The following is a 20,931-nucleotide window of genomic DNA, read 5'->3' on the forward strand; positions in this document are numbered from 1 at the left end:
CAACTGAGCCACCCAGACATCCCCCAGATGAGATTTTAAAAACACAAATGCAATGTTTAGTGAGCTTGAGTTTGGCCAGAAACTGTAATAAATCCTTTCTGTGCATTAACTCAAATAGTTTTATGCAACAACCCCGTGATATAGGGAAATCTCTACCACTACAGTAGAGATAAGAAACGGGTTGTGGGTTGAGTGCTTCGCTACAAGTACAGAGTAAAGCTGTCACTGACCCATGGCTACCAGACCCACAACCTGCCTCTTAACCACATTCCCTGATGCCTCACAGTTTCCATTTTTTCTCTGATATTTTTGTCATTGCCCAAAATTTCTATACTGAGCATTACAAAACAGCCTTAATAAACTTTATTTTAAAATAGTTTGAGGTCATATCCTGCCCCCCGTTCCCTGGCAGTAAAGAGGGCTAGGATTGGCCTGGTGCTCACAGCCTCTCTCCTGTACACCTTTTTGAAAGTGAAGGGAGTTTTTTCCCAGACTGTGGGGGTGAGCCTTCTCTGGGGCTTGTTCAGACTCCCCAGAGGCGCCCTCAATTATGCCTCCCATCTGCCAGGCGCCACTCACCAGGTCTGGTTGGTGCTGGAGTCTTGGTGAAGAAGGGAGTTGAGCACATAGGGTGTGTCTCCCTCAGGAGTCACCCAGATCCGGGCCTCATCCACGTTGAAGGCCGCCAGAAGAGCAAGGCCTGTGGAGAACAGAGGAACATTAACAAAAGAGGGAGCCTGTCGAGGCCTTGGCTAGGCCTTTGACTCCCATCATTCAGTCACATCTTGTGGGGTCATCACACCCATTCTACAGACGAGAAATTGAGACTCCCAAGATCTTTTTCCTGTGGGAATAGGACAGGAACGTAGGCATGTCTGACCCAGACCCCCGCCCCCCCAATCCTCCTACTAAACTGTGTCAGCACCAAGGCCTCTTCCTCCAGGAAACTTTCCCTGGTTCTCCCCTAGAAGTACTTCCCACCTTCTCACACCTCCCACTATGCACTTTCTGTACCTGTCAGCGCATACTCACGACAGGGTCTTGCCCCAAAGTTGAGCCCCAGGGACAGGCTATACATACATTCTATCTACGACCCTCCACCAAGTGACCCAAGAGAAAACGTCTTCAAACAGGTACAAGAATGTTTACAGAAGCTTTATTTGTAATAGTTCCCAACTGGAAACAATCCAAAGGGCCATCAACTGGGGAAGGGATAAACTGTGGTATATTCATACAATGGAATACTACTCAGGAGTAAAAAGGAATGAGCAATTGACACACACAGCGAGATGGGTATATCACAAAAATCATTATGCTGAGTGAAAGGAGCTTTACATAAAAGAGCATGTACTGTATAATTCCACTTACATGATGTTCTAGAACCGGCAAAACTGATTTATGGTAAAAAATATTTCCTGGGGGTATGGGGATGGGGCTTAACTGGGAAGGGACAGGAAGAAACTTTGTAGGCTGATGGAAATATCCTAGATCTTGACAGGAATTTGGATGACAAAGGTGTGTGCATTTGTCAAAAACACACTGAATGGTCAACTTAAAAATTTGTGCATTTCATCGAAGGTACATTTTCCCTCAAAAAAGAACCATAAACAAACACCGAACTCTAGTTGATGTGTATGCTGAAATATTTAGGGATAAATTATACCAATGTCTGCAGTTTACTTTGAAATGCATCAAAATGCAAGATGGCTTGATGGATGGCTAGATGGATATGCAGATATATGTTTATATATATGATATATATGTGATAATGCAAATAGAACAAAATGTTGACAATTGTAAAATCTAAGTGTGGTATATAATTTTCCACGGCACAATTATTTCAACTTTTCTGTATATTTGACATCTTTCACTAAAAAGTTTTGAGGAAAAATTGATATTGACAGATTGTCCCCCACAGAGGTTATGCCAATTCATACAACAACAGAATAGGAAAAGGCCTGTTTTCCCATAGCACTGCTTGAGCTGTGTGCAGACCTTTTCATCCTTGTTTTGAAGGAGTACCTTATCATTTTGTTCCAAAATATATTTTTTTTAAATTATGAGTGAGGTCAAGCCTCTTATTTTAAGTTGTTTACTACCTATTAATATACATTATCCATTTGTATGAAGTATTTATTGCTTTCTTATTAATTTGTGAGAGTTGTTTTTTTTAAAAGATTTTATTTATTTATTTGACAGAGAGACAGCGAGACAGGGAACACAAGCAGGGGGAGTGGGAGAGGGAGAAGCAGGCTTCCCGCCGAGCAGGGAGCCCAACGAGGGGCTCGATCCCAGGACCTGGGATCATGACCTGAGATGCTTAACGACTGGGCCACCCAGGTGCCCTGTAAGAGTTTTTGAATCCAAAAGAAATTATCAATGTGTTAAAGATATTGTTTCTCACTTAGCTATTTATTTGGCTTGCATGATATCTTTCCCCACATCTATAGTTTGTATGTAGTCATTTTTCATTTATGACTCTTGAGTTTTATGTCATGCTTCCCCATTCAGTGATTTTTTTTTTTTTTAAGTTCACTCATGTTTTCCTCTATATTTTGGGGGTTTTTTTGTTTCACTTCTTACACTTGAATCTTTGATCCAGCTACACTTTATTTTTGTGTGTGGAGTAAAATAGCGATCCAGCTTTTACTTTTTCTCCCCACAAATGAAATTGTCTCAACATTATTTCTTGAATAGCTCATCTTAACCCCATAGATTTTGCAGTATCAACTTTATCATTCTCAGAAATCCCATATGTATCTGGGCCTCTGTTGGGACCATGCCACTCCACTGTAAAAACTCTAACGTAAATTATTTCCATAGAGAAAGGGCAAGGTGAAGTTCAGTGTACAGAACTCATCTGTTCAACTACTGTTCAAGGAGAAACTTTTTGCAGTGGCTCTTGAAAAGCTATACTACTTTTTGGAAAACACTCTTTTTTAAATGATGTTAGTAATAATGACTTTTTCATCCCTAAATACACCACATAAACATGCTATAAGGAATGATGTTCTGACATCACACTTTCAGGCAAAAACATACTAATTTTCTTAATAAAACAGTTCCTAGCCCAACAATATCATAGGAAACAAATGTGCACTGCTTGCCTTGTTTGGATAAATCCCAAATGCTTTGTTTTTGCATATACATGGCGATTGAAAGGGCTGGAGAGGTAGTAGCTTCTGTGATTCTGCAGTGTGTTAAATGCATAAGCTATTCCATGTATTTTGAAGTGCGTTCAGGTTTAGTGTTTGTTTTACCCTCAGTGTATTTTTCTGTGCTATAACTTTATTTTTAAAGGTAGTTTGAATGCAAGATAACCATGAGTACCCAAAAGACTGAAGAAATGGTGCAGAAGGAAAAATGTACCTTTCTCAATGACTCCCTCACAAATATTCTCCACTACTCATCAAGTCTTCATTTCTTCTTTTAATGAGGACAATTAACCTTTATTGCAATAAGTTGTATATGTAAATTGTATCTTTATATTCAAATTTTTTTTTAGTATAAACCTGTTTTATTGGCCAATTAATAAATTTTTCCATCAGTAAAAACTGTTTGGGTATTGGGCTGGATGGAATGAACCAGTTTTTCCATTGAAATTGATGTAAATATTTCTTCCAATTAATGGTTTTACACTTAGCAGTAGCAATTTTAAAAACAAATTAAAATCATTAGGCAAAGGACAGGTTTACAGACTTTTATATAAGGAAGAGAAAGAAATATCTATATACAAATACATTGTTCTTTATTTACCAAGAAGATATAAATTTAAAATCTGTATGCATCCAATAACATCACTACAAAATATATTTAAAAATTGATTGAATTAAAAGGAAAAATACAAAAATCCACAACCAAAATGGGAGATTTTAATGCTTTAACAATCTTTCATATAAGCTATGAAAAGATCACTAAGGAGATAGAAGATCTGAACAACACAATTAACAAAATTGACCTGATTAATAGAACACTGTAAATAATGGTAAAATAAGCACTTTTCAAATGCACATGAAACATTTGCCAAAATTGAACATATGCTACATCAAAAAGCAGCCCCAATAAACTTCAATGGATTGAAATTCAGAATATGTTCTCTGACTACAGTGAAATTAAATTAGAAGCCAATAACAAAAAGAAACTAAAAAAACTTGAACGTCTCAGAAAGTAAGCAATGCAGGGGCGGGGAGGAGCAAGATGGAGGAGTAGGAGACCTAAATTTCGTCTGGTCTCAGGAATTCAGCTGGATAGGGATCATACCATTCTGAACACCTATGAACTCAACAGGAGATCGAAGAAAAGAATAGCAGCAACTCTCTCAACAGAAAAGCGACCACTTACTGGAAGGTAGGATGTGCGGAGAAGTAGAATCCGAGGCGATATTCGGGAGGATAGATGGCGGGGGGGGGGGGGGGGGGTGGGGGGTGGGGTGGGGGTGGGGCCTCCGTCAGCCACTTCTGGCAAGTGCTAGAGCCGCGTAGCACAAGATCGGAACTTTCGGAAGTCGGCTCCGCTGAGGGACGTCGCTCCAGTGGTTAAGCGGGGGGTGGAACCCTCGCGGGACAGTGTGGTCTCAGGACCCTCGGGGTCACAGAAAGACCGGGGGTGCCTGAGTGCGGCAGAGCTCCCAGGTATCGGAGTGGGGAAGCCGGCTGCAGAGACGGAGCCGAGGCGTGGGCTCTCAGCTCAGGGTTGCCATACACTGTGATCGGTGACAGTCGAGCCACTGCTCCTCCAGCAGGGACCCAACAAGCAGCAGATCCCGGGAGACTCCCCTCCCTCCCCTGGGAGGAGCGCGCGGGAGCACACCGCAGGGATCTGCTGGGTTTGGAGACTCCACACGGGGTCAGGTGCCAGAGATAGAAACACTCGGTCACAGGCCGGGGGAGCAAGGAGTGCAGCCAGAGACCGGAGAGACGGGAGTGACTGCTTTTCTCTGGGGGTGCACTGAGGAGCGGGGCCCTGAGTTCTCGGCTCCTCTGGGGCGGAGATTGGGAGGCCGCCATTTTCACTGTCATCCTCCAAAGCTGTACCGAGAGCTTGCGGGGAACAAAAGCTCCCGAGAGCAAACCTGAGCGATTGCTTAGCCTGGACCAACAAGGGCGGGGCAGTTCCGCCTCCCGCAAAGACACTTGAGAACCATGGCAACAGGCCCCTCCCCCAGAAGATCAGCACAAACAGCCAGCCAAGACCAAGTTTACCGATCAATGAGAACGGCAGAACTCCAGCGCTAGGGGAATACTGCATATAGAATTCATGGCCTTTTTCCCAAGATTCTTTAGTCTCTCAAAGTTAATTTTTTTAACTGTCTTTTTTTCTTTTGAATTTTTTTTCCTTTTTCAACCAACATCTTATCAATCCCTTTTTTAAAAAAATCTTTTTTACTTTTCATTTTTAGAGTCATATTCTATCCCTTCATAGTAGTTAACCTTATTTTTGGTATATATATATTATATATATATATATATATATATATATAATATATATATATATAAGTTGTTCCCTCTTCAAAATTTTGGAATACAGTTTCTTCTAATAGATCAAAATATACCCTAAATCTCTAGTGTATGGCTTTGTTCTACTCTCCTGCCTGATCACATTCTCTCCCTTTTTTTTTGAAATCCTCTTTCTTTTTTCAACCAACTTATCAATTCCTTTTATAAAATCTTATAATTTTCATCTTTACAGTCATATTCCATCCCTTCATCGTATTAACCCTTATTTTTGTACATATATAAGTTTTTCTTTCTTTAAAATTTTGGGAGGCACTTTCTTCTAACAGACCAAAACACACCAAAAATCTAGTGTGTGGCACTGATCTATGCACCAGCCTGATCATATGTGATCATATTCTGTTTTTTTAGTTTTGTTTTGTTTTTGTATGCTTCTATCTTTTTCTTTTTCTTTTTTTTTCTTTTTTCTTTCTTTCCCTTTCTTTTCTCCTAGTTTCAGGTCTCTTCTGATTTTTTCAGTGTATATTTTCTGGTGACGTCGTTACCCTGTTAGCATTTACTCCTCTCATTCATCTATTCTCCTTTGGACAAAATGACAAGATGGAAAAAATTACCTCAACAAAAAGAACAAGAGGCAGTACCGACTACCAGGGACCTAATCAATACGGGTATTAGTAAGATGTCAGAACTAGAGTTCAGAATGATGATTTTAAAGATACTAGCTGCGCTTGAAAAAAGCATGGAGGTTATTAGAGAAACTCTTTCTGCAGAAATAAAAGAACTAAAATCTAAGCAAGTCAAAATCAAAAAGGCTATTAATGAGGTGCAATCAAACATGGAGGCTCTAACTGTTAGGATAAATGAGGCAGAAGAGAGAATTAGTGATATAGAAGACCAAATGATGAAAAATCAAGACACTGAGAAAAAGAGAGATAAACAACTACTGGATCATGAGGGCAGAATTCGAGAGATAATGAAACCATAAGATGAAACAATATTAGAATAATTGGGATCCCAGAAGAAGAAGAGAGAGAGAGAGGGGCAGAAGGTATATTGGAGCAAATTATAGCAGAGAACTTCCCTAATTTGGGGAAGGAAAGAGGCATCAAAATCCAGGAGTCACAGAGAACCCGCCTCAAAATCGATAAAAATAGGTCAGCACCCCGACATCTAAAGTAAAACTTACAAGGCTCAGCGACAAAGAGAAAATTCTGAAAGCAGCTTGGGAGAAGAGATCTGTAACCTACAATGGTAGAAACATTAGATTGGCAACAGACCTATCCACAGAGACCTGGCAGGCCAGAAAGGACTGGCATGATATCGTCAGAGCACTAAATGAGAAAAATATGCAGCCAAGAATACTATATCCAGCTAGGCTGTCATCAAAAATAGAAGGAGAGATAAAAAGCTTCCAGGACAAACCAAAACTAAAGGAATTTGCAAACACGAAACCAGCCCTCCAAGAAATATTGAAAGGGGTCCTCTAAGCAAAGAGAGAGCTTACAAGTAACACAGACCAGAAAGAACACAGATAATATACAGTAACAGTCACCTTACAGGCAATACAATGGCACTAAATTCATATCTTTCAATAGTTACCTTGAGTGTAAATGGGCAAAGCGCCCCAATCAAAAGACACAGGCTATCAGATTGGATAAAAAAACAACACCCACCAATATGCTGTCTGCAAGAGACTCATTTTAGACCCAAAGACACCCCCAGATTGAAAGTGAGGCGGTGGAAAACCATTTACCATGCTAATGGACACCAAAAGAAAGCTGGGGTGGCAATCCTTATATCAGTCAAATTAGATTTTAAACCAAAGACTGTAATAAGAGATGAGGAAGGACACTATATCCTACTTAAAGGGTCTATCCAACAAGAAGATCTAACAATTGTAAATATCTACGCCCCTAACATGGGAGCAGCCAATTATATAAGGCAGTTAATAACAAAAGCAAGGAAACACATCGACAACAATACAATAATAGTGGGGGACTTTAACACCCCCCTGACTGAAATGGACAGATCATCTAAGCAAAAGATCAACAAGGAAATAAAAACTTTAAATGACACACTGGACCAAATGGACTTCACAGATAGATTCAGAACATTCCATCCCAAAGCAACAGAATACACGTTCTTCTCTAGTGCCCATGGAACATTCTCCAGAATAGATCACAACCTAGGTCACAAATCAGGTCTCAACTGGTACCAAAAGACTGGGATCGTTCCCTGCATATTCTCAAAGCACAATGCTTTGAAACTAGAACTCAGTGAAAACAAGAAAGTCGGAAACAACTCAAATATATGGAGGCTGAAGAGCATCCTACTAAAGAGTGAATGGGTCAACCAGGAAATTGAAGAATTAAAAAAATTCATGGAAACAAACAAAAATGAAAACACAACTGTTCAAAATCTTTGGGATACAGCAAAGGCAGTGTTAAGAGGAAAGTATATAGCAATACAAGCCTTTCTCGAGAAACAAGAAAGGTCTCAAATACACAACCTAACCCTACACCTAAAGGAGCTGGAGAAAGAACAGCAAATAAAGCCTAAACCCAGCAGGAGAAGAGAAGTAAGAAAGATCAGAGCAGAAATCAATGAAATAGAAACCAAAAGAACAGTAGAACAGATCAATGAAACTAGGAGCTGGTTCTTTGAAAGAATTAACAAGATTCATAAACCCCTGGCCAGACTCATCACACATAAAAGAGAAATGACCCAAATCAACAAAATCATGAATGAAAGAGGAGAGATCACAACCAACACCAAAGACATACAAACAGTTGTAAGAACATATTATGAGCAACTCTATGCCAGCAAATTAGATAACCTGGAAGAAATGGATGCATTCCTAGAGATGTATCAACTACCAAAACTGAACCAGGAAGAAAAGAAAACCTAAACAGACCTATAACCCCTAGGGAAATTGAAGCAGTCATCAAAAATCTCCCAACAAACAAAAGCCCAGGACCAGATGGCTTCCCAGCGGAATTCTACCAAACATTTCAAGAAGAATTAATACCTATTCTCCTGAAACTGTTCCAAAAAATAGAAATGGAAGGAAAACTTCCAAACTCGTTTTCTGAGGCCACCATTACCTTGATCCCCAAACCAAAGACCCCAACAAAAAGGAGAATTACAGACCAATATCCTTGATGAACATGGATTCAAAAATTCTCACCAAAATACTAGCCAATAGGATCCAACAGTACATTAAAAAGATTATTCACCACGACCAAGTGGGATTTATCTCTGGGCTGCAAGGTTGGTTCAACATCTGCAAATCAATCAACGTGATACAATACATTAATAAAAGAAAGAACAAGAGTCATATGATTCTCTCAATAGATGCAGAAAAAGCATTTGACAAAGTACAGCATCCTTTCTTGATCAAAACTCTTCAGAGTATAGGCATAGAGGGTACATACCTCAAGATCATAAAAGCCATCTATGAAAAACCCACAGTGAATATCATTCTCAATGGGGAAAAACTGAGAGCTTTCCCCCCAAGGTCAGGAACACGGCAGGGATGTCCGCTATCACCACTGCCTTTCAACATAGTATTAGAAGTCCTAGCCACAGCAATCAGACAGCAAAAAGAAATAAAAGGCATCTGAAGTGGCAAAGAAATCAAACTCTCACTGTTTGCATATGATATGATACTGTATGTGGAAAACCCAAAAGACTCCACCCCAAAACTGCAAGAACTCATACAGGAATTCAGTCAAGTGGCAGGATATAAAATCAATGCACAGAAATCAGTGGCATTCCTATACATCAACAACAAGACAGAAGAGAGACAAATTAAGGAGTTGATCCCATTTACAATTGTACCCAAAACCATAAGATACCAAGGAATAAATCTAACCAAGGAGGCAAAGGATCTGTACTCAGAAAACTATAAAATACTCATGAAAGAAATTGAGGAAGACACAAAGAAATGGAAAAACGTTCCATGCTCATGGATTGGAAGAACAAATATCGTGAAGATGTCAATGCTACCTAGTGCAATCTACACATTCAGACATGACAGATGTTGGCGGGGATGCAGAGAAAGGGGCACCCTCCTACACTGTTGGTGAGACTGTAAGCTGGTGCAGCCACTCCGGAAAACAGTATGGAGGTTCCTCAAAAAGTTGAAAATAGAGCTACCATATGACCCAGCAATTGTACTACTGTGTATTTACCCCAAAGATACAAATGTAGGGCTCTGAAGGGGTATGTGCACCCTGATTTTTATAGCAGCAATGTCCACAATAGCCAAACTGTGGGAAGAGCCAAGATGTCCATCGACAGATGAATGGATAAAGAAATGTGGTATATATACACAATGGAATATTATGCAGCCATCAAAAGGAATGATATCTTGCCATTTGCAATGAGGTAAATGGAACTGGAGGGTATTTTGCTGAACGAATAAGTCAGTCAGAGAAAGACATGTATCATATGACCTCACTGATATGAGAAATTCTTAATCTCAGGAAACAAACTGAGTGTTGCTGTAGTGGTGGGGGGGTGGGAGGGATGGGGTGGCTGGGTGATAGACATTGGGGAGGGTATGTGCTATGGTGAGCGCTGTGAATTGTGCAAGACTGTGGAATCACAGATCTGTACTTCTGAAACAAATAATGCAACATATGTTAAAGAAAAAGAAGAAGATAGCAGGAGGGGAAGAATGAAGGGGAGTAAGTCGGAGGGGGAGACGAACCAGGAGAGACGATGGACTCTGAAAAACAAACTGAGGGTTCTGGAGGGGAGGAGGGTGGGGGGATGGGTTAGCCTGGTGATGGGTATTAAAGAGGGCACATTCTGCGTGGAGCACTGGGTGTTACGCACAAACAATGAATCATGGGACAGTACATCAAGAACTAATGATGTAATGTATGGTGATTAACATAACAATAAAAATTAAAAAAACTAATGATGTAATGTATGGTGATTAACATAACATCACAATAAAAAAAAGGACCATGTTCAACTCTACATAATAAATATAATTATGTAAGTGAAAAAAAAAACGAAATTAAGCAATGCCCTTCCAAATAACCTGGAGTCAAAAATGAAATCACAATGGAAATTTTTAAATATTTTGAAATAAATGAGAATTAAGATACGACAAAACTTGTGGGAAACAGTTAAAGCAGTGCTTAGAGGAAATGTACAGCCTTAAGGGCATATGTTAAAAAAGAAGAAAGGGAAAACTCTTATCTAAGCTTCCTTCTCAAAAAGGTAAAAGAATAACAAATTAAACCCAAAGAAAATCCAGGAAGGAATAAAGATATGAGCATATATCAACAAAACAAAACTAACCTACAGTAGAGAAAATCAACAAAGCTAAAGTTTGTGTTTTAGAAAAGTTAATAAAACTGATAAACCCCTAGAAACACTGATCAAGAAAAAAAGAACACACAAATTAGCAATATGAATGAAAAAGAGGACATCAGAACGGATCCTAAGATATTTAAGAAATAATAAGAGGATAGTATATACAATTTTATGTCACTGCGCTTCACAATTTTGTTGAAATAGGCAAATTCCTTGAAATATTTACCAAAACAGATGAAAAAAGTGCAAGCTGAATAATCTTTATCAAAGAAATTAAATTGATTATTAAAAACCTTAGGAAGAATTCCAAGCACAGATAGCTTTACAGCAAACTCTTCCAAACATTTAAAGAAGAAATAGCAATCTTACACAAACTGTTCCAGAAAACAGAATTGAGAGAACACTTACCAATCATCTTATGGGGTCAGAATAACATTGATATTAAAACCTGACAAGAGCAAAGATTTAAAAAACAAACAAACAAAAATCAGAAAAAAAAACCTGACAGGAGCAATACAAGGAAGGACAATTGATCTCTCTCTTGGATATAGATGTAGAAATCATAGACAAAATATTAGCAAATCAAATCTGGTGACATATAAAAAGCATAATATATCACAACAAGTTGAGTTTATTTCAGGAATGGAAGGGTGGATTGACATTTGATAATAACTGATTTATTTATCACATTAACAGGGAGAAAAGGAAAAAAATCGTATGTTCATTATGACAGATGCAGGAAAAAGGCATGATAAAATCTCATACTGATCTGTGATAAAAAATCACAGTAAACCAGAATAGAAGGAATTTCCTTAATCTGATCAAGAATATCAACAAAAACCTTCAGCACACATCATTCTTATTGGTGAGTTGCTGAAAGCTTTCCCTAAAATCAGGAATGAGACAAGGATGATCACTCTCACCACTTTTTTTTGTTTGTTTGTTTAAAGATTTATTTATTTGACAGAGAGAGAGAGAGAGAACACAAGCAGGGGGAGTGGGAGAGGGAGAAGCAGGCCTCCTGCTGAACAGGGAGCCCGATGCAGGGCTCAATCCCAGGACCCTGGGATCATGACCTGAGCTGAAGGCAGATGCTTAATGACTGAGCCACTCAGGCACCCCCACTCTCACAACTTTTACTCAACATTTTACCAGAGGACTTAGATCAATAAGAAAAAAAGATACAGAGCATAAAGATTAAAAAGGAAAAAATAAAACTGCTATTATTTGCAGATGAAATGATTAAGTAGACTGAGAAATCCAACAGATCCACAGCCAAACACAGAATTAACAAGAGCCTTTAGCAAGGTTACTGGATATAGAAGCAATATACAAAGAAACACTGTACTTCTATATGCCGTCAATGATCAAATAAAAAATGAACAATTTTTAAAGATGCTATTAGCAAAAGACAGAAAAATCAAATGCTCAAAAATAAGTCTAGGGGCGTCTGGGTGGCTCAGTCATTAAGTGTCTGCCTTCGGCTCAGGTCATGATCCCAGTGTCCTGGGATTGAGTCCCGCATCAGGCTCCCTGCTCTGTGGGAAGCCTGCTTCTCCCTCTCACACTCCCCCTGCTTGTGTCCCCTCTCTCGCTGTGTCTCTGTCAAATAAATAAATAAAATCTTAAAAAAAAATAAGTATAACTAAAAACATGCAAAACCTCTATGTTGAAAACTATAAAAGATTAGGAGAGATTAAAGATCTAAATAGATGGAGGAATAGATCATGTTCATGAACGGAAGACTCAATATTGCTGTCAGTTATCACTACACTGATCTATAGCTTCAGTAGAATCCTAATCAAAATCCCAGCAAATTACTGGGCGGGGGTGGTGGTGAGATATGTTATCAAGCCAATTTAAAAATTTATAGGAAACTGCATAGGGCAAGAATAGTCAGGCACTCTTAAGGGAGAATAACAAACTTGTAGGACTTTGTAACACACTATCATTTATCAAGACATTACAAAGTTATAGTTAAGACAGAATTATACTGGCACAGGGCAGACAGACCGATGGAACAGAGAGTCCAACACACATGATCACCTATTTTATGACAAAGGTGACAGTGAAGAACAGGGAGGAAAGGATGTTTTATTTTTATTTTTTTTAATATTTTATTTATTTATTTGAGAGACAGAGAGAGAGAGAGAACACAAGCGGCAGGAGGGTCAGAGGGAGAAGCAGACTCCCTGCTGAGCAGGGAGCCCGACGTGGGACTCGATCCTGGGACTCCAGGATCATGACCTGAGCCGAAGGCAGTCGCTTAACCGACTGAGCCACCCAGGTGCCCAAGAATGATTTTTTAAATGGTGCTGGGTCACTTGGATATCAATATTGAAAAAAAAATTAATCTTGACTATTCTCACCCAATATCTCTCTCTCACACACACACACACACACACACACACACACACACACACACATTCCTGATGGGTTGAAATGTGGATTTGGATGGACTCATTTTGAAAAATGAAACAATAACGTTTTTAAGTGAAAACAGAGGACCCTGGGGTGGACAAATATTTTTTAAACAGGACACAAAAAGCACTAACCATAAAGGAAAGAATTGATAAACTGAACTTCATTAAACTCAAGAACTTCTGTTTATCAAAAGACACCATTAAGAGAATAAAGAGGCAAGCCACAGAGTGAGAGAAGATACTTGCAAAACGAATATCTGAGAAAAGACTTATATCAGAATATGTACAAAATTCCTACAGCTCAATAAGAAAGAAGTATGTAAGCTAATGGAAAAAGGACATTTCACAAGAAATTATCCAAATGGCTAGTAATCAAATAAGAAGGCACTCAACAGACTTCAGAGAAAGGCAAATTAGAACCACCATATAATATCACTATACAACTACCAGAACGGCTGAAATGAAAAAGATAATACCAAGTGTTAACAATGATTTAGAGCAACTAGAACTCTCAAATACTGCTGGTAAGAATATAAGTCAGTACAACCCCTTCAGGAAACCATTTGTGTGTATCACTGGAGTGGAGCATATGTATAACTTATGGCCCAGCAATTCTATTCTTAGGCATATCACCAGCAGAAGTGTGTTTATGTGTCCACAAAAAGACATGTACAAGAATGTTCACAGCCTCACTATTCATAACTCCAAATTGGAACACCCAAGTATCCATCTGGAGTAGAAAGGATAAGCTGTGAATAGTTACCAATGGAATACTTCACAGCAGTGAAAATAACCTACAACAAGGTGGTTGGATTTCATAAACACAATGTTGCGTCAAAGACTAGGAATAAAACAGACCATACTGTATAATTCCATTTATACTAAATTTAAAACAGGCAAAATAATCTATGGTATTAAAACTTAGGAGAGTGGTTACCCTTGGGGATAAGGTAATGAATGACTAGAGGGAGTAACAAAGGGTACTTCTGGGCTGTTGGTCATATTCTGTGTCTTGAAATGGGTACAAGTCACATGGATTTTATTTAATTTGAAAAGTTACTAATCTGATTTTATTGTGTAATTCAAAAAAGTTTACATTAAAATATAATTGCAAGTTTCTGAAACACATTGACTATATAAAAATTCTATAAGTTAATAATAATATTTAAGAGAGAAGAAAAAATCCTCCAAAACAAATCAAAACACTGCATTGGTTAGCATTGGAAGTAATGAGGGCACCATCCCCTTACTCTAAAAGTTGTTTATTATAGAGAAAAACTAACTAATTTTCTTATCTTTGCTATATAAATTGCATTTCAGGGTCACCAAATAGTCCTAGTTGATATGGGCAGAGTAATAGAATCATAAAAACACAATTTTGCAAGCCACTGTACAATAATGAATTCAGGCCACGATAATCAAAGCATGAAACTACTAGAAGAAAGTTTGATAGAAAACTTTACAATTAGACTGACACCCCCTGAACCCACTAGTCAATCTTAACGTCCCCAAGAATGGGTCTTCAGACATATGTGCCTTGGAGTGTGACACCACAGGAAGGTGACAGGAGTCCCAGACTCTGCATTTTCAACAAGCTCCCAAGTGATGCCCATGCTGCTGATCCTCAGACCACATTTTGAGTAGCATGCCTTTAAAATACTTTGGCAAAAGAAACAAAAAGGGGGAGTGAGATATATCTAGGAAGTATAGCAAAATCCCCACAATAGTTTAGAGTATGCTTGCCAAAAAAGTTCAACTGAATTTAATGAAGTCATTAGCACTAACATTCAGGTTTTGGGAAATTCAGAGGATAAAGGGACAAACTGCACCAGAAGGAAGCAAACACACAAATCTTGAATGAAGCTGCTCTACAAGACAAGTGACCAAGCTCTGCAGTAAAGCAAAGACTTGAAAAAGACACACAAACCAAGAAATAGGCAAGGGGGCCACTTTAGACTAAGAGAGGCATAGCAACCAAATGTAATGTGGACCTTGTTTGGATCTTGGCTCAAAAAAACTTATTGTTAAAAAAAAGATAAATTGAGATAGGAAGATTTAAATATGGACACCCCACAATTATTGTTAACTTTCTTAGGTGATAAGAACATTGTGGCTAGCTAAGAAAAATAACCACATACCTCAGAAACATGTACTGAAGTGCTTGGGTAGGGGAGGAAACGACACAATGTTTTGGGTTTGCCTTAAAATAATGCTTCTGAAACATTAAATTGCTAACAAGTCACCCAAGTTTCTTGTTAAAATACAGATTCCGAGGGGTGCCTGGGTGGCTCAGTCGTTAAGCGTCTGCCTTCGGCTCAGGTCATGATCTCAGGGTCCTGGGATCGAGCCCCGCATCGGGCTCCCTGCTCAGCAGGGAGTCTGCTTCTCCCTCTCCCACTCCCCCTGTTTGTGTTCCCTCTCTTGCTGTGTCTCCCTCTGTCAAATAAATAAATAAAATGTTTAAAAAAAAGAAAAAAAATACAGATTCCGATTCAGTAGATCAGGAAGTGGGACTGAGAGCCTCGTCTAACAGGACCCTAAGTGATGCCCTGCTGCTGGTCACCACACCAAATTTTGAGCAGCACAGTTTTAAAGGAAACCAAAAGGGATATGGAATGATGCAGCAAGTGCAGCAAGTCTTGATAATGGTGTAATCTGGGTGATGGGTGAGGGGTCTGACGCTGACGGCTCAGTATGTGGGTGCTGATGTTAGTGTTATAACCACAAGGGAGGGCCTGTCATGTTCTGACAGCCCTACCCTCCATCTCAAGCCCCTGTGTGCCGTCAGACACATGAGCCCAGCCAAACCAGTGTCTGTCACCACAATACCCACAGAGCTGCCTCTCCTAAGCTGTCTCCAGCCACCTAGGCCTGCTGAGTAAGAACAAGACCCTCCCTTCATCCTGTCAGCCAGCACTCCTCGCCCCCTCAAACCTCTATCTTCCCCCAACACACTGGGCATTTTATTTTTTTAAATTTTATTTTATTTAAATCCAATTCATTAGCATACAGTGTATTACTAGTTTCAGAGGTAGAGTTCAGAGATTCATCAGTTGCGTATAACACGCAGTGCTCATTCCAGTATGTGCCCTCCTTCATGCCCATCACCCAGTGACCCCATTGCCCCACCCACCTCCCCTCCAGCAACCCTCTGTTTCTTTCCTACAGTTAAGAGTCTCTTATGGGGGGCGCCTGGGTGGCTCAGTCATTAAGTATCTGCCTTCAGCTCAGCTCATGATTCCAGGGTCCTGGGATCAAATCCCGCATTGGGCTCCCTGCTTCGCGGGAAGCCTGCTTCTCCCTCTCCCACTCCCCTGCTTGTGTTCCCTCTCTCGCTGTGTCTCCGTCAAATAAATAAATAACATCTTTAAAAAAAAAAAAGAGTCTTTTCTGGGCATTTTGAATATACATTCTCACAGCACTATTCTTGGTTTAGCAAATTTAGGCCCAGGGGGCATGGGTTGTCCAAATTTACATAAGGAGCTAGCTGTAGAACTGGGACTAGAGTCTGGTGTCCTGACACCCAAGCCCAGAACACCCAGAAAGGCCTAGGGGGAGCTCCTGCCTCATAGCCGCATGCAAGTTGCCTGTCCCATGGGGCAGCTCACCTTCAAGCCACCCACATCAGTCTTTCACACAGGAGCCTCACCATCTTCCCCTTCCTCCAGGACTCCGCCTTCCCATATGTAAGTCTCACTGTTGCCACCTGCTCAAGATCTGCTGTGGCTTCCCATTCCCCTCAGGGTGAGTGCCAAGCTCCCTTAGCCGCCTGGTACTCTTGGCCCTCCACCCTCCCCACCACCACCCTGGACCTCTCCAGCCTGACTGCCCACAAGCCCCCCGTATACATCCTACAAGGCAACCTCCCAGCAAAGGTTGGAAACATCTAGTTCCCACATGGACCACAGTCCACACCTGGCTTGCCACAAACATTCCACTTCTCAGATGTTTTGCCTCTGCTTGGAATGCCCTTTCCCATGTGCGAGACTGGAAGGCATCGTCAATGGACCCACTGGCTGGCGCTAGAGTGTTTGTAGTGTTGAATGCAGCCCGCTCTCTCTTCACACGGGGCCCAGGACAGGGACAGTGCACCCTCACCCCCAGGGCCCAGCATGTCCTGGGCAGGGGGCAGGGTGGGGGGGTGTTGACAGCAGCCTTCGGCTCCCACTCAAGCTTTGCCCTGCATCTTCCTAAACAGACTCCTCACACTCCCCATCTTTGTCCATATTGGTTCTAAACAGAAAGCCCCCCTCTACCAGTCTATACTTGCTAAAGACCATGAGTTGGACACTATGTTCCCTCATCCCTAACCACCAAGGTTTTCCATCATATACTTGCACGCAAGTATTGGGGTGTGCCCTGGGCAGAGCCAGGTCTGACATCTTCCCACTCCCCATGAGGACCTAACAGGGCCACAGGTCTCAGCCTGAAGTTGATACAAGAGCACAGCAGGCCCTCGACTTCTGATGTTAAGTGTTATAATCACAAGGGAGGGCCTGTCGTGTTCTGACAGCCTTACCCTCCATCTCAAGCCCCTCTGTAAGGTGACCCAGGGAGAAGTGAGTGGCTGGGGTCATAGGATGGCTCAAGGGTAAAGCCTGAGCTGGGACAGCAGGCTGTATGGTAGCAGGGCAAGATAGGGCTAGGAGTGGGGCTAAGGGCAGCTCCAGGGTTAGAGTATGTTTGTGTACCTGCTCCTGGCTAAAAAACTCTTAAGACAATTGAGGTTGTCTCATCTGCTCTCACAGATGAGAAGTGGACATCACCACAGTGGGTGGCTTGGGAAGGGTAAAAGATCAGGGTCACGTCAGAATAGTCTGGATTTTCTCCAGTCTAGGGAAGCCCAGCCAGGCACAGGATTCAGGGCCCTGGGCCTGGAGTCATAGTCTGAGGGGTTCCTCCCAACCTCCCTGCATCTCTGTGTCACTTTTCCAGACTCTTCCCAGCCCCCAAGACTCAGCACCAGTCTCAACCCCCCCAGGAAACTCTTCAGGATTGGTCCATCCCTCCATCCCACCTCACAGCCACCTTCGTTTCTCCCACTCAGACTGGAGCTGCTGGGGCCTTACTCTCACACCCTTTCCAAAGCTTAGCCAAGCTGTGGGCTAAGTGATCACATTGCAAGTCTGCTCCACCTTGCTCTCTGCTGTCCATCAGCTTGGGGACTGTCTAGGCCCCAGAAGGGGTTTGATAAATGTCCCTTGGATTGACATTGCTGAAAAAGGCACTGGGGCAATGGCTGGTCATGCCAGAGGCCACAGGAAACAGACACTAGGAGGAGCTCAGAATGATGCCAGGGTTAGCACCCCAGGCCACGGGGTATTCTAGAGCTGGAAGTCAGGGCAGAGGCCTGGGCTTGAGCCCCATTTCTCCATGTACTTGCTTGTAACTCTGGACAGTCACTGCACCTCTCTGGGCTCCAGTCACTTCCTCCTTTCTGGGAAGGGGTGGACCAGAGTCTAGACTAAGTATCTTTTTCAGACATACTTGGTGATGGGGGATCAAAGCCTTAAGCCATAAAAAGTGTGAAACCCTCTCCACACTCTGTATGTGACTGAAAATAAAGAGAAGTCTAAACTGTAAAATAAGGAAAAGGAAGTTCAACAAAGTTTTGGCCTTTTCATATGATTATTTTAGAATATCAAATATTAAAATGTGTCCAAAAATGTATGCTTTGCCGGTCCCCTACACTTTTGGCCTGCCTTCTGGTGACCAGGCCCCGGGGTGGATGCTAATTCTGGGTTCCCTCCAACAATGGATTCAGCTTTGTCAGACACTGTCTGGTGCTCACTTGCTGGCCCCTGCCCATCCTTCAGGAAGAACTCGGGCTCCCAAGAGCCTTGGAACATCTGCCTGATGTTCATCTCATTCTTCCATCAAGCTTCTGACCAATGCAGGAGACCCCCAGGGAAGCTTGTCCAGATCACTATGCCAGACCACCCTAGCCCCCTGCTTGACCTGAGCTGCCTCCAGGGGCTCGATGACCATGCTCAATCTCATCCTTGAGGCCTTGTAGGCAGGTGCAGGCTCATGGCTTGGCTTGCCCCAAGTGGTTTCCATGGTAGGTTTAAAGGCCAGAATGGGACCCCCAGGCTGGGGGAAGAGGAACTGCCCCCCTCCACCCACACACAGGTTCTCATACTGGCCCTAACATCAGAAACAGGAAGCAGGCTCCCCCAGTACGTTCACCTTCTACCACACAGACACATGCCCCCCAGTCTCTCCTCAACGCTCATGTTCTCAGAGTCCCCCACCCTCATCAGCTGAGCACCAGTCTGGGATGGAAGGGTGCTCTGCTGGGCAGTGTGGGCACCGTCAGCCTCCATACTCTGAGAACAAACTTGCACAGACCCAGGGACCTGCCAGGAACTGGTGCGGTGGGGAAAAGGCCCAAGGCGGGGAGGGGAGGCTGGCTGGAGAAGGAACAGGGTGGCAGAGCTCGGCAGTCTGAAGTCACAGGCTGTCAGTACCAACAGCCTCAGAAGCCCTTCTGAGTAAGGCTGGGGATCTAACCCAGCAAGCAAGAGCACCTCCCTCAGGGATTCCCTACGGTCTCTGACCTCTCGCTCTGAGGGAGCGCCATTTCGACAGATAGGCTGTGCTGAGGGCACAGCAACCTCCCAGGGCCGGGGGTGGGGCAGACTTACTGGTCATGTAGAGCAGTGTGTGGAAGAGCCACATCCTAGCAGGAGCAGAGGCAGCGGCGTGGACCTCGGCCTATTCAGCTTCCCCTCCTCTGCGTGGGTGGCCAGGAGGTGGAGACTGACACACACAGAAGCAAGGACCCACAGGCAGACAGGCACTTACAAGTAGACACGGATGTTCCCACTTGTGCACAGCTGGCTGTGTGGCTTCCTCGGCAGTTGTGGGCTGGGTCCTGGAAACTCAGAGACAGTTGTGAGCCCTTCTACATGACCCATGCTTCATGGAACAGTGAACCGAAGCTTGGCCTAGGAACACAGCTCTGGATGTCCTCATCAGATAGATGTTTGAGTGCAGCAGTATTAATCCAGACGTTATCATTCATGTGAGTGAGTCCCAGGCCCCTGCCCTGCTCTAGAACCTACCACCAGATACCTCAGCCCAACACCCAGCCCAGGATCCTTAGTGGTGGTTGCCTCAGCAGTGAGAATGGGGTCCCCTTCCTATCAGAAGTACCCCCACAGCTAGAAATCGGGCTCCTGCACCTGGCCCCTGCATTCAGGGCCCTGAGGCTATGGAGGGCCTGATAAATGTTAAGACCCAGTGCACTGACTGAAATCACCACCTCAGTGAATTCAGCTTGGCTGCATTCTCTTTAAAACCTGGCTATAGCAACGTGGGCAGCTCTGAGCTACCGGACAGAAGACATAAAATTCCATAAATCTTTACAGCATACCTCTGATCCAATCCAGCCCCCCAACAGTCTGCAGGCATATTTAAAAGCTAACTTCATAATCTGTCAAGTTTTCCCTGTGACCAAGTCTGTCGTCGGTCACAGAAGGAAGTGTCCCTGCTTCCCCGATTGTTGTAGTGTACAGCAGTGCTGTCCAACAGAACTATGATGGTGTTCTAGATCTGCACTGTCCAACACTGCATGTGGCTACTGAGCCCTCGCAACGTTATCAGTGCCAACTGAGGACCTGAATTTTAAATTGTATTTAATTTTAATGAATTCACATTCAAAAAGGCAGGAGAGTCTATGTCTCTCACATGAAATGTCCGCATCCCCAGAGAGAGCACGC

General features: G+C 42.4%; 1 protein-coding gene across 5 annotated transcripts in view; it reads right to left on the bottom strand.

Annotated features, from left to right (window-relative positions):
• ITGAE (integrin subunit alpha E) overlaps positions 1-20,931 on the bottom strand; it is a 75,000-nt gene that overhangs the window by 45,507 nt on the left and 8,562 nt on the right. For 4 of the 5 annotated variants that reach the window (XM_028095472.2, XM_028095468.2, XM_028095469.2 and 1 more), the window contains exon 2: positions 580-700. In XM_028095472.2, coding sequence (XP_027951273.1) covers positions 580-700 — 121 coding nt within the window. Of the gene's footprint in view, positions 1-579; positions 701-19,854; positions 20,894-20,931 lie in introns of those variants that run through there. The other variant, XM_028095467.2, reaches the window with a different exon arrangement.

This window comes from Eumetopias jubatus, unplaced genomic scaffold (genome assembly GCF_037043125.1).
Source record: "Eumetopias jubatus isolate StellerSeaLion01/CBP00866 unplaced genomic scaffold, mEumJub1_p1.0 scaffold_10, whole genome shotgun sequence".
Taxonomy (NCBI): domain Eukaryota; kingdom Metazoa; phylum Chordata; class Mammalia; order Carnivora; family Otariidae; genus Eumetopias; species Eumetopias jubatus.